Source organism: Zophobas morio, unplaced genomic scaffold (genome assembly GCF_036711695.1).
Source record: "Zophobas morio isolate AGI-343-1 ecotype UQ-CSIRO unplaced genomic scaffold, CSIRO_AGI_Zmor_V1 ptg000002l, whole genome shotgun sequence".
Classification (NCBI taxonomy): domain Eukaryota; kingdom Metazoa; phylum Arthropoda; class Insecta; order Coleoptera; family Tenebrionidae; genus Zophobas; species Zophobas morio.
Window position 1 is genome coordinate 27,446,366 of NW_026972107.1, and position 13,728 is coordinate 27,460,093.

The window sequence follows — 13,728 nt, forward strand, 5'->3', positions numbered from 1 at the left end:
AGGGTTCCGAAATAACCACTCGGTTTGAAAGCCGGCCCTGTTAAATGTGAGCAAGAAATCTTTAGAAGACGATTTATTGCTGTAAGCTTAGTGCAAACCACACAAAGGGGGTATTTATTTGCGGTCAACCACTTTTATGATGGTCATATAACCTTATACCTTTTGGACAAGTATATATACATATTATAACTATAAATATGTATTTAGTTTCGTTCCTATTATCCTACTCCTTTTAACATTTTTAGGGAATGGAAAAAACTTAATCTTCCACCGTTCTGCGTTAAACAACACATCACAACACAGAAATAACCTCGTTTTTCCTTTATAGGTGGCTCCATTTTCAAATGATTAAATTACTATGTGTAAACGAAACTAACCGACAAAGTAGACGTGTTTGTTACGAATGTTGCAGGATTAAAATATGTATGAAATATCTGAGAACTAACGTCTGTATTACAACTATACGTTTACAACAAACAAAGACAGCACAGTACGATATAGCCTTACTAGCCACACTTTGGGGAACCTGCGCAGTAGACACTCTAGTCTCTGAGAGTGTCGCTTCTTGCTAATTCTAGTGAATATTCTTTGACCTTACGTTGGAATAATCATAGCGCATCTGTCTGGAGACGATGATTTTTAGGGATGTCGTCGTACACCTACATGTTTTTTTACGCAAGGGTTATTTAATAGGTAACTATAAGTACACTATGATGGACTTACAGTCATCGAACCAAACACCACTTAAAAGTTTATTCATGTATAAAGCTAAGTTAACCTCTAAATAATATCTTGTTTATGACTGGAAAACCCCTTGCTTAACAATGAACTAAACCACAAAACACTTTGGAAAGTCTTAATTTATAATGCCAATAATGATCAATCCCGTAACAGCTCATTACGTGCGAAGAACAGTCGAGTATTTTAAAACATCTCGCTTTAAATCTAACATCAGTAACACAAGTAAGTAAAGTTCCCATTTGATCCTTTTGGTTTTTATTTTAAAACATAATCTCAGACCATCTTTAATTATAGTTTTTTGTCTCACCAAGCGTGGTTTTACATGCTTAGCTTTCACTTGTCACATCAAGTCAAATCAGTAACAGAAAAAAAAAACATAAACTCCTTGGTGAAGTACCTATGTTTAAATAACTAGTGAATACATTCATTATCAATCCCGTAACAGCTCATTACGTGCGAAGAACAGTCGAGTATTTTAAAACATCTCGCTTTAAATCTAACATCAGTAACACAAGTAAGTAAAGTTCCCATTTGATCCTTTTGGTTTTTATTTTAAAACATAATCTCAGACCATCTTTAATTATAGTTTTTTGTCTCACCAAGCGTGGTTTTACATGCTTAGCTTTCACTTGTCACATCAAGTCAAATCAGTAACAGAAAAAAAAAACATAAACTCCTTGGTGAAGTACCTATGTTTAAATAACTAGTGAATACATTCATTATAGTTAATATTTTTCACAACGAAAATAGTCGTCGTTGTCATGGCAAAGAGTTTAGAAAACTAGTATGTAAAGAAGACATAACACCTACTTTTTCAAAGGCACTTGGATATCCGATGCATTTCCTCCGTTTCTAGAATCAGTTATTCGACAAGCCACCATGTTGTACGCTGAAAATGAAGAGTTTGTTACAAAAAGTAATATTCAAATGAGTTGAATACTTTATATCAAATGTTTCAGGTTAATTAATTTACATATTTTTGAAGTACTTCAAAAAAAAGTACAATGTCAATAAAGGGTAAAAGGCAATATATCAAAATAAAAACAAGAATAAATTTAAGAGCAGTAGATACCAAACGTAACGGTCAACTTCGACCGAGTCTGAGGAGCTGTTACTTTGACCTATTCAACCGAAGGAGGTGTCATAATTGTTACTAAGATAATTTAAAACGTTGCTCGATGACCGTTCCACCTTTTCCAAAACTTCTACCCAAGCAGATGTTATTTTGTCTGGTCTGAGTTTACGAAGTATTGAGTGATTTTAGGTGTTAGATTTTGTGGCTGACGATCCGCCAAGAAATGCTCGGGATGCTGGCACAGAGTTGGTACACTTTTTGCTGGTTTTCTTTTTATTTAATTTGTCTGTCTTATTAAATGGTTGTTTTGATTTATTTATTACTGAAAAAGAACAGCTTGTTTTGTCACTACATTTATAGTATATATAAAACGAAGTCTCTATCTGTGTGTGTGAATGCGATAATCTCAAAAACTTTAAACTACTGTATGGATTTTTATGCGGTTTTCACCAATAGATAGGAGTAATTCACGAGGAAGGTTTAGGTGTATAATTTATGAAGGTATTGTGTAAATTGGCCGAACTATGATAGTCATTGTCTCTCTCCAAGCTTTACTGTTCTCTGTTCTATATGCACCATAAGAAACAAATATGTAACCTCTGGGTTGCATATTTGTTTTGCCTCACAGTGTTATCTTCATGCACATGGCGGAAGGAATATAAAGAAAGAAGTGCGCCATATTTCAGCAATGTAAACTTCTGGCATCCATGCAACTTTAAATTCTGGCTTGTTGCATGTTCGTACTTTCAATATCAACGAACAAAAGCGTTTGTAACATTGGCCTCTCGAAAGGTCCACCGAAAACTATACCTTAGACCTAAATTCACATTGATTGTCTTTTCACCAAAAAGTTTAATGATTCGATCACTAGCTGTTTGTAACGCCAATACTGGAAAATATGCACAATATTTGTTGCGATAGCGTTCGGGTAAAATGGAAAAGTCTGCTCCAGTGTCTATTAGGTATGGTACCTTGGAGGTTTTGTGTCTTATGTACAACCGAAGGGAGGCGCTCTTAACGGCAGAAATTACCCTAATGTCCGCCGGGAATCGGCGTTTTATGAAAACATTTTCAAACCTTGTCACCAAATTTGATATGGTACCAACAAATATACAAAAACCAACTTGAGGTAGATAAACATTCAGCTAACAATATTCTTGGTACCATTAATGCTAATTTTAAAGAAGTCAACCTAAAGGTTCAGCGCCTCGGTGTTGTTGAAGGTAGCTCTCAGCCTAGATCATTACGAGTTACGCTTCATAACGAATCAGATGTATTAAATGTACACGCTCTCCAAAATGGTTGCTTTAGAAACACATTTGAGCCCGCAAAAATCTGTTTTAGAGGACTAGTTCTCTAAAGGTATCATACCAACCTTTATGGGATTATATTTATTAAAGTATTAATTTGAAGCATTGAACGACAAAATCAATTCTTTATTTGGAGATATTAAACGTAAAACTACAATTTAAAGCATATTTGAAAGAGTCTCCGGAAAAAGACACGCCACTTTCAGTCATTTGTTTCCTATTTGCATCAAGTACTGTAGTAGCAATACATGTTGCTTTACTATAAGATGAAGATGTTGACGTCAAAATTTCCTCTCCTCCCATGACTAACTTGGACTCTTTCTTTTTCTTTTCCACGGAATATTCAATATAAGTTTCTGTCACTGCAGAAGGACGCCAACCACCCAAGTGTTTTAAAGTGACCAAGTCAGCTCCTGAATCGGCGAGTAAGGTGGCGGACGTCCGACGGAAACAATGTCCGGTGTACATTTTAGGATTAACCAAGTTCAAAAATTCTGCAACTACCGAAGGCATTTTACCAAAGCTGTGTATTCCAACTCTCTGGACAGTGCATTTTTGATTTCGGTATGATATAAAAAAAAGTTGTGCGGTATAACTCGTGGACGCAGATTAGCATATTTACGATACAGTTCCAAAGGGATGACACCTCCATTTTTCGAGGTTACAGCAAATACTCGCTTACGATTCGTCTTTGTATCGGAAAGGGTGATTATGAGAGAGTCACCGTTTTCCATAATTTCGGACAGTCGTAAGGAGTGCAGCGCTTCTCTTCTGCAGGATCCGTATTTTCCAAAACATACCGCCACTTTTATCATCAAATACTTATCGTCGTCAGCCTCTTTTAGGAATTTATTCACTTCTTATCTTGAAAGTACTTTCGATTTTGTTGGCTCGTAACCGACTGAGTTGCGTTTTAAAAAAGCTAACACTTTCGAAAATATTTCAACTTTGACGTTTTCCTTTAATGACAACGTTGCCTTGAGCATTGAATATTTAGACCAAACTGATAATGGCTTTAAATATTTTGATTTTTCGTGGAGATTAAGTTAACATCACGTCTTCATTCACTGTTAACACTTTATTCTTCGTCTGCCCTTCTTTGAAAGCTCGGTACTCCTTTTCGTATTGCTTGCGGGATTTAGACGGAAACAGATCCAAAGTAATTTTTTGAGCTTTCTCGGAAATTGATTCTGGGACTATTTCACTCATTTTTGTAATACGTAATCACTAATTATTATAAATTATGCACAAGTGCGTTTTTACAATAACAATTGATGATTTTTTCATCTATAAACTGATTGCCTTGGTACCCCAATGACAACTGTAATCTATAGATTAGACGACCTATTTTTAAAAATTAAAAAATTGAGATTTTCTGTGTCTTGGAGAGCTTTTACCAAAAAATTATGTAACTAATTCGTACGCAAAAAGCTTTAGCGGAGTCCTCTTGTTAAGGACTCGGCTCCTTCGCCGCCTCGTCTTTAATTATCGATTCGTCCCCTAAAACTTTATTTTGCGTACTTATTACCTAAATAACTATTATTGCACTCTAATGTCAATCTAATCAACGTCAAATTTTATTTATATCCATATTTTCTTTCACCGAAAGGGAAGTACGTATCATGGAATAGTCGGACCCGAGGGTAGGATTTCTGTTAACTGCACAACATTTTTGTCAGCTCACCATTCTTTGAATCGGTTTTATGTCAGATCATATTGTTTTCGGGATTTCTCGGACAATAAATTAAATATTGCCGCATTGGCCATCTCGGTAATTTCAGGGTTTGTTTCATTTTCGCTCGAATCGCTTATTTTGGGGTCAGCACGGTCTAAAACACTCACTCAGTGCTTATTTATTATGTTTTTTTTTGGAAACATTAGTTGTAGAATTTTATTTAAGTCTCCAATAAAACTGGTGCATTATACCCACGATTGTAGAAAAAATGATGTTGTATCTAACACATGCAAAAGTGTTCTTGCACTTGACGTATTATCCGACTCGACCTTTTGCACTTGTTGCATAAATAACTATTCTTGCTCGAGATCGAACACTACGTCAGATCGCCTATTATAAAACAACTCAAACAGGAATTAGACCCCGTGACAAAAACGGAGAGAAAAATTTAGAGATTGGTACTTTAAAAGATACTCCCAGTTCAGGATCGTTACTTTAAACTAAGTTGGTTGCCCTAGTTATTACTATCCCTGTTCAATTTCTTGTTATATCTGGAAACTTATAATTCAACTTCTGCTTGTACCTTGCACTAAATGAAACGTGGTTATTAGAAGACTTTATTAATATCTGTGAAATAATCTCAAACAATTTTTCGGTTTATCGTTGTGCTAGAAATTTTGAGTTGTTATGAGCGTCTAAATGTGGAGGAGTTCTTTTAGCCATTCAAAATTCATTTATATCGTTCAACATTGATCTTTTTGACATTACTGCTATCATATCTCTTGTTGATATTCTCGGTGCACTACTACCTACTTGTAAGGTAGTAGTGTTTGTTTTGTATATTCCACCATCAATTTCTTTCAATGATTTCCAACTCTTTTTTGACCTTTTCTCTAAAAAGTACGGTAGTTGTGAAGATGACATGATTACTCTTAACCACCGTGCTCTTAACTTATGCAATAAATACATTTAACCATTGATATTTTTAGAAATTTCCTCAACCTAGATCAACACAATAATTGTCCAAACACTTATGGTTTTATTCTTGACCTTGCATATTCGAACATTAAATGCTCTGTGGTCAAATCACAGTCTAGCATTGTTAACGAAGATAATTATCATCCCACACTAGATATCTCATATGAAATGAGAAAGTTCACGAAGACTTTCCGATCTCCAAGACTTCTTCATTTTTCAATTTTAGAAAAGCAAATTTTCCACTCCTGTACCAGTCGATATTTGTGATCATACGAATGCTGAAGATGCTTGTGCTATGGCTTTATACAGTACTACATCTTTTTTAAAAGTGGGCATAGGCATTCCCATCTTAAATTTTATTTTATACCCCGTGTTAACTTATGTTTGAGTAAAGATTTAAAGTTGAAATTTTTACTGGATGTAATTTGGGTCATCTTTTGTCGATTTTATTAAAGGTCACGCTTTAAATTAAAGGATATTAAAAAAATATATATTTGGGTATTTTTGTCGGTAATATTGTAGGCAACTATGTAAAAACAGACATTTACCTGACGTTTCCAAAATTTGATTACTTGTTCGATAAGGTATGGAGGTTGAGAAATTTTACGAAAATATCGAAACTGTATAGCAGAATGTTAGCTAAAATTTAATTACAATTGCCAAAATAATATAGGCCAGAAATAAGGAAAATTATATAGTAATCGACATTATAGAAAATTTAAACTGTGAAAAATTAGGTCAGTAAAATTACAAAATTTATTTAATTTACAAGAATATAGTACCTACAACATTTTTAGTTTTATGATACAGACATTTTTTAAAAATATTTAATAGCGTTGATGTTTAAGTTTCTTCTTCAAGGCACTATAGGCACTACTATATTAGGTATATTAGACAAATAATCTTCATTTAGTACTGGTCCCTTTAAAAAATCAACATTGAAGCACAAACCTAACTTCGCGTAAATTTTATACACTTCTGAGGATTAAATCGAATGTTTGTATAGATCTGATGTATTGTGGTTTATAAATTATAACTCTTTTAAGCTAAACTGTCTTATTAATGAATCATTTTATTTATTTGAAGTCGTACAAACTTTACTACTTAAATCAGTATACATGAAATTTTGAAATTTAGTGGATAAATATCCTACACTATTTGTGTGTGTTTTTTAATTATTAAGTATCTAGTATTTCTAAATTAATTATTACACATACTGTAACATATTTGTTTATCAAAATTATGTATTTTCTCTTCTTGTCTTTAATAAAATTATTATGGTTATTACTGACTAATGTTCTTACTTTTTAATATATGTAAATATTACTCCAAAAATCGCACATGAATTATTATATTCCAAAAATGCAAACTTTGGTGGTGAGAAGAGTAATAAACATTATTTGACATAAGCTCATACTTTTATGATAATTCTACTCCAGCTTTGAAAGTTAGGTCTGCCATTTTTGCTTGTCAGGATGCATCTTTGGGCTTGGGTATACACCCAAGCCCAAAGATGCATCCGTTCAGACGGACTGGTTTTTCTTACCCTTATTCTGATCATTTTTGCTGGGGTATTTAACTCTGTCACACTGGGACTCTACCGTATAATGTTAGAGTTTATGGAGGTGCATACTAGTTGAGTCCCACGGTCACTTGTGGATTCTGACTAACAGGTAAATTGGCTCCCGCCGGGCATACTACAAGTTGGCTCCCATTGCATATCGGACAAGGCAGGGCAAGGGATTGTAGTATTGATATTTTTACAAATGCATAATACAATCCTATACTGTCTATTATATTTTGATATAATGGGTCTTAGTGAAACGTGGCTTTCAGCTGACGTTTTGTCATCTGCTTATCACATAGATTTAACTATAAGCTTTACCGAGAAGACAGAAATACTAGAGGTGGAGGTGTAGGTTTTTATGTACGGAATGTTATCACTTGTAAAACTTTGAATTTTGATATTCTAATAAATGAATGTTTAGAATATCTTTGGCTTAGCTTTAAAACCTGCGGTCGCATTGCTTTGGGAGTGATGTATATTAGATGATATAATGTCCCATGTATTACTTTGTCAATTTGATACTGTTCTCATATGTGGTGATTTTAATACTAATTACTTTAATTTATCAAATCGTTTAGCTGAGTGTATGACTAACGGCATGAAACAATTAGAGGATGCCACGAGAGAAACTGACATTTCTTCAACATTGATTGACCTAATGTAATAAATGAACCAGACCTAGCTATTAACAAAGGCACTTTAAATATGGAAGCTATTTCAGACCATAAACTTATTTTTTTTTCTAATTTAAGGTTGAGCTTTCTTAAGTTCCAAGAAAAATACGTCACTTTCAGAGACTAAAACATTTAATTACGAAACTTTTCTATATCCGATCCATTGAACAAAAACTAATGTTGATATAACTTCGTTCTGACTGCAATTCCAATAGCATAATTCCATCCGATCAGTCAAGTTTCAGACAGCCTCATAGCGCAGTTTCCTCTTTGCCTAACTTATATAACATACATGTTAATAAAAAATTGGGCCCAGAGGTACGTTTCCATTCTTGTTTTATTAGATTACTCAAAAGCGTTTAACAAGATAAATCATGAGCTATTATATGCCAAATTGCAGTTCTTTGGTTTTAATGTGAAGTCGGTTAATATGATTCGGTAACAGGCCTCAACTTGTGATATCTAACAATATGTTTTTTGAAGTAGGCAAAGTCAGCTCTGGTGTCCCGCAAAGGAGCATTCTCGGCCCCTTGCTCTATCTTCTTTACACAGCAGATTTAGTAAAAGTCATTAAACACTCCACCATTTTTTCTTATGCAGACGATACGCAGTTTGTACAATCTTACTAAATGCTGACTTTGATGCCGTTTGCAACTATTTGCAGCGGCACAACTTAACAATTAATACTGACAATACTAATGTCATGCTATTTGCTTCTCCTAGCGTGACAGCTTGAAAAATGTAGTAACAGTCAACATTATTGGTAACGTTTTAAATTGGACTGATTCGACTATATTAGGCATTCATTTTGATTATGATTTACGCTTTAAGTCACATATTTCTTACTTACTTAAATCGGTCTACCTAAGGTTAGAAATATTGTTTCCAGGTTTCTGCTAAACTTCAGAATCAAAAAAGAAAAACTAACGGAATCATTAATTTGCTCGGTCTTATCTTATGGAGTTACTGTCTATCACTCTTGCTTGGATTCCATACATAAAAGTAGACTGCAGAAGATCCAAAATTCATGCTGTCGCTATATACTCCCATCAGAAAATACGACCATTTGTCAGAAAAATTTAAAACATTATGTTGGTTAAACGTCCCTAACACCTATGACTATCAGGTTTTAACTTCTATACATCGTATCCTTGAGTCTCGGAAGCCGGATTACTTGCTGGAGAAATTCAAACCATTACCGACTCGTCATAACCATAACACCAGATCAGAAAACTTATATCTTTTACCTAAACATACAACAGCTTTGTTTGAACGTTGTTTTAGTTACATAATGCTGTAGACCGTAACATTAAGAATCTTCCCATTGCCCGGTTTAAGAAATATGTATTTTCCAACTTATTAAAAAAAAACAGAATTCTTAAATTACTAGGTTACTTAATGTCTTTAAACTTTATCCTATATCCCAGTTTATATATGTTTTGGATTATCTTATATTCTTAATGAACCATGTGGTTATTTTTCATGTAAGCTTCTTTCAATTTATAATTGTTAAGTGTAAGAATAAGCTAAACTTCGCCTCCGAGAGGTACTGTATATGTATCTGAAATAAAGACGTTTATTATTATTATTATTAATAATATTATTATTAATATATATTAAGCATTTAAATTTTTATTTCAAGTTAAAGTTATTAAATATTTTATTAACGTTCATTGTTACAACGGTACAAAAAATAAAACTAGATAAATTATTGTTATTTACATTAAAGATAAAATAAATAATAAAAGAAAACAAAAGTAAATATGATTTATTTTTAGCTTGTTTCTATTTGCCGTGCATTTTACAAATTTTATCAATTTCTATATCTGTAAATTTTTGCCTCTTTACGATAACATGTTTTTTTAACTGCGAATTTTAATACATGTATCAATTTGCTCATTTACGAAGGAGGCAAACCGTGGTGTGTAAAGTTTTTCGGATATGATATTCAGAAATCAGAAGAGCAACAAATTAAGAATCATGCAATAATTAGACACAGAATTTTACATACCTTTCTCTTGTTTCCGACGTTTTCTTTTATTGCAGATTTTAACAGCACATACTGATAGAATTATAGCTACAATGAAAAACAAAATTCCACCCACGACGCCTGCTGTGATTGCTTTATGTTTCACTCTAGCTGGCACGGAAAACTTGACTTCTTCACTAGCTTCATAATTTTTCATAGAGTATGCTAAAATCCTAAAATAGTACGTTCTGCCTCCAACTAAGTTTTTAACTGCAAAAAAAAGTCACCAATACAAAAATGAAACACTTTATAAAAGTAAAAATATGATATAATTTCGAGGACATTGTATTAAGAGGACGGAGGATTCAGTGCTCTTTGCTGTGCTATGACCCACATAACAACACCTAGTAAAACTTTTATGACTTAAGCGGCTTCAGCCAAATCACCCTTATAAGTCAAACTGGCTATTGTATCAGTGGACATATACCTAGTAAAACTTTACAGCTCCATTGTGGCAACAATGGACAGTAATAATCCCTGCGGTTCGGGTCTATAAAGTTTACAATAGCCAGTTTGACTTATAAGGATAATTTGACTTAAGCTGTTTAAGTCAAAAGTTTTACTAGGTGTATGTCAAGTGATTTAGTATATTCCCTCCGCAGTTACTATTTAGAACCCATTTTTAACAGACCCACAGCGAAACCAATGAATTCACGCTCACTCAAGCAGTGGAAAATCAGTGGCGTCCCTAGTTGATTCAATGTGCGGTGTTTTGTTTTCGCAGTTTCGACTGTTACTAACGGGTCTTTGTTCTACTTATATTTACTGGTACATTGGATTTCTATAACCACTGACTTTTTGCTGATTGTTTGGTAATGACACTTTGTCTGATGAAATATTCATGATACAGCACACACACTCGAATTCGATTTCTACTGTGGCCGCTATCCCTATTAAAACACCTTCCATATCGCTGTCTTTAGTTACTGTTTATGGTTATTATTTGAAGTGATTCTCCGTCTTCTTAATATATAACAAAGCGTTAATTTAATTTAGGCCAACTAAATAGTACACCAACGATGCGTGTTCCAGTAATTTAAAAATTGGTCGAAAGTTATTCCGACAGAACCTCCCTCGCTGAAGTACAGTCTAACAAATACCGATTCTTTGAAAACTCATATAATTTGATTTTTGTGATTTTCTTATTGATAATCCCTATATCTAAAAAAGATTGGTTTAAAGTTATTACGACAGAACTTCCCTCGTCCTTAAAGTTCAGTCCATCAAATCCCGCTTCTTTGAAAAATTATAAAATTGGTAATGCCATTTTTTTGTGATAACTCCTATAAAGTAAAAAAATTGGTTGAAAGTTGTTTCGACAAAACTTCCCTCGCCCTTGAGACAAGTCCACTTGTTCGAAAATCATTCGATTTTGCGAATTTAATTTTTTTATGATAACCCTTATAACTTAAAAAAAAAGATATGTATGTAATATTAGAGTAAACGTAAAGAAACGTGCTATGCGTTTGTTTCAAGTGACTTTTTCCTATACAAAATTTTGTGATAACGCCATCAACATTTTTGCAAGGACTGTATCAGATTGTATAGGTGCAGTGTAATACTAATGACAACAGTATTGTATTGCCAAATTTTCGGGACAATGGAGTGAGGGGTTCTTAACTTAATCAATGCAATAAATTGTCTCAGTTATTTATTATTTTAAGTGATCCTGTATACGTAATTCTAGAAACTATGCATCCATTGGTAAACCACAAATATAGAGTCATAATATTTTGCAGACTTGAAATAGAACTTATTTGGAAAAATTTGGGATGAGTCATCCATTCTTTAGGAGGGGATAAACGATTTACCAGGACTACGATAACCGTAAAACGGTTGTAAGATTTCAGAGCATTCGGTTTTGCAGTTAAAAAGTTAAATTGCAAAATGTTATACAATTTTAATTGTTAATTTTTTTTCCAAAAATCTGTATGTCTAAGGTGAAAACAGACCACGGAGTCATATACCGCAAGTGCAGAAGTATCGTATTTTATAAAATAATAATAAAAAAATACAATTGCAAATTTTGGAATAACTTCATCCCATTGATGATGGCGATGATTAGCCAGCTTGTGGTTAGCGTTTTACTATCTACACGCTAAGCATGATAGACGTATAAAATTTAATGACAAATGGGACGGTCATTCTGTCTTATAAAAACTAACATAGAATACAGACAGACGGAAAAGGGAGACCACTTTTTTCGTACTTTAGGGTTCTTCAAACGTCGAGAACATAAAACTGCTCGCCCAATGGGCTCGATTACTATACTTCCTTAGCTTAGGCTCAGAAACTCATTCATATGAAAACGTGGCCAAAAATGATAATGACACAGGTGAAAAACAGAAAAGCACAACCTCAGTAAGCAAATTTTTTTTCGTATGGGTTTTATAATTGTCGTTATCCTCTCTCCATCTAGTCGAGCGATTCCCTGTACTCCGCCCTCCGTATGTCCTACTTTCCCACGATTGTTGTGTCTATGAGTTTGTTTGTATATACTGTTTCACCGCGACATACGAAGTCGCGGATAAACAAATGAATAGATATGAATTTATTTTGGAGATTCTTTGGGAGATTTTTTTTCTGCATTTTATTGATATATTTTAGCTTTGTCTATCACATCCATTGCAGCGATTGATGACTTTTTTGATGACTTTCGCGCATTCACCTATATGTTTATTGCAGTAAGTCTTAACATTAGCCCAATTTCTTCAATAGCGTTAAACTGACACTGGTAAGGGGGCAGACGCAAGTCCATTTTGTTGCAGCAATCGATCAACAATATATTTCTTAGGTTTTTTATGTTGTTTGGCTAACAGTTCATTCTTATGCATAGACGGTTAATATCTTACACTGTTCTTAACTAGCCATTGCTGAATATCAGATTTTCGCCAGGATGTACGAGGTTGTTTTTCAGCAACAGCACTATGGTATAAAGCGTTATCCATTATAATCAGTGACGGTTCGTCTAAATTTGGTATCAAGTTCTCATCACACCATTTAGTGAACATCTCGGCATTCATTTCTCCGTGATAGTCCATTACATTTGATTTTGATGTAAACAGAAATCCAACATTTTCAACAAATCCTGAGTTACAACCTGCATGGGATATAACGTAGCGCTTGCCATCATCAGTGTTTTGTATAATCCGTCAGTCGTTCCTGATTAAATCAATAAAACAAATGTACTCGTTCAATAATTGTTTTGAGCCACCTGTTTAAGCAAATTAAAAAAATATGAATGCAATGATAAATCGCAAGTAAAAACTCATCATATTTTGCACATTTTGGGTGGAATTTATTCTGCAAAACTTTGAGATGGCGTCATCAAATTTTTGAGAGTAAATAAACATATATTTTGATTAACAATTTACAGTGCTTACAATAACTTTAACACGTCTGCAATGTTTCAAAGTATTCAGTTTTGTAATTCTTGATTTATTCAATGAAATAAATTGACTGATTAACTTTTTTTTTGAGTCGCCCTGTATAAGCAAATCTACAAAAGAAACTCACGTAGAAATTAGTTTAATTTGAATGAGTTGTGTCCTCAAAATAGAAGACTAAAATTATTAATTAAGCCACAATGGAACAAAATGTTTTTGAATATGATTATTATTATTCTCATTTGATCATAATTAACTAAAAATTGGTCTAAAGAGTTTAGACAGTACTTTCC

The 13,728-nt window shown here is 33.5% G+C and overlaps 1 protein-coding gene across 12 annotated transcripts in view; it reads right to left on the reverse strand.

Moving 5' to 3' along the window:
• Positions 1–13,728, reverse strand: part of LOC135132413 (protein turtle) — a 257,464-nt gene that overhangs the window by 8,909 nt on the left and 234,827 nt on the right. For all 12 annotated transcript variants that reach the window (XM_064060557.1, XM_064060548.1, XM_064060517.1 and 9 more), the window contains 2 exons: positions 10,032–10,259; positions 1,552–1,630 (listed from right to left, as the gene is read on the reverse strand). In XM_064060557.1, coding sequence (XP_063916627.1) covers positions 1,552–1,630; positions 10,032–10,259 — 307 coding nt within the window. The remainder of the gene's footprint in view (positions 1–1,551; positions 1,631–10,031; positions 10,260–13,728) is intronic.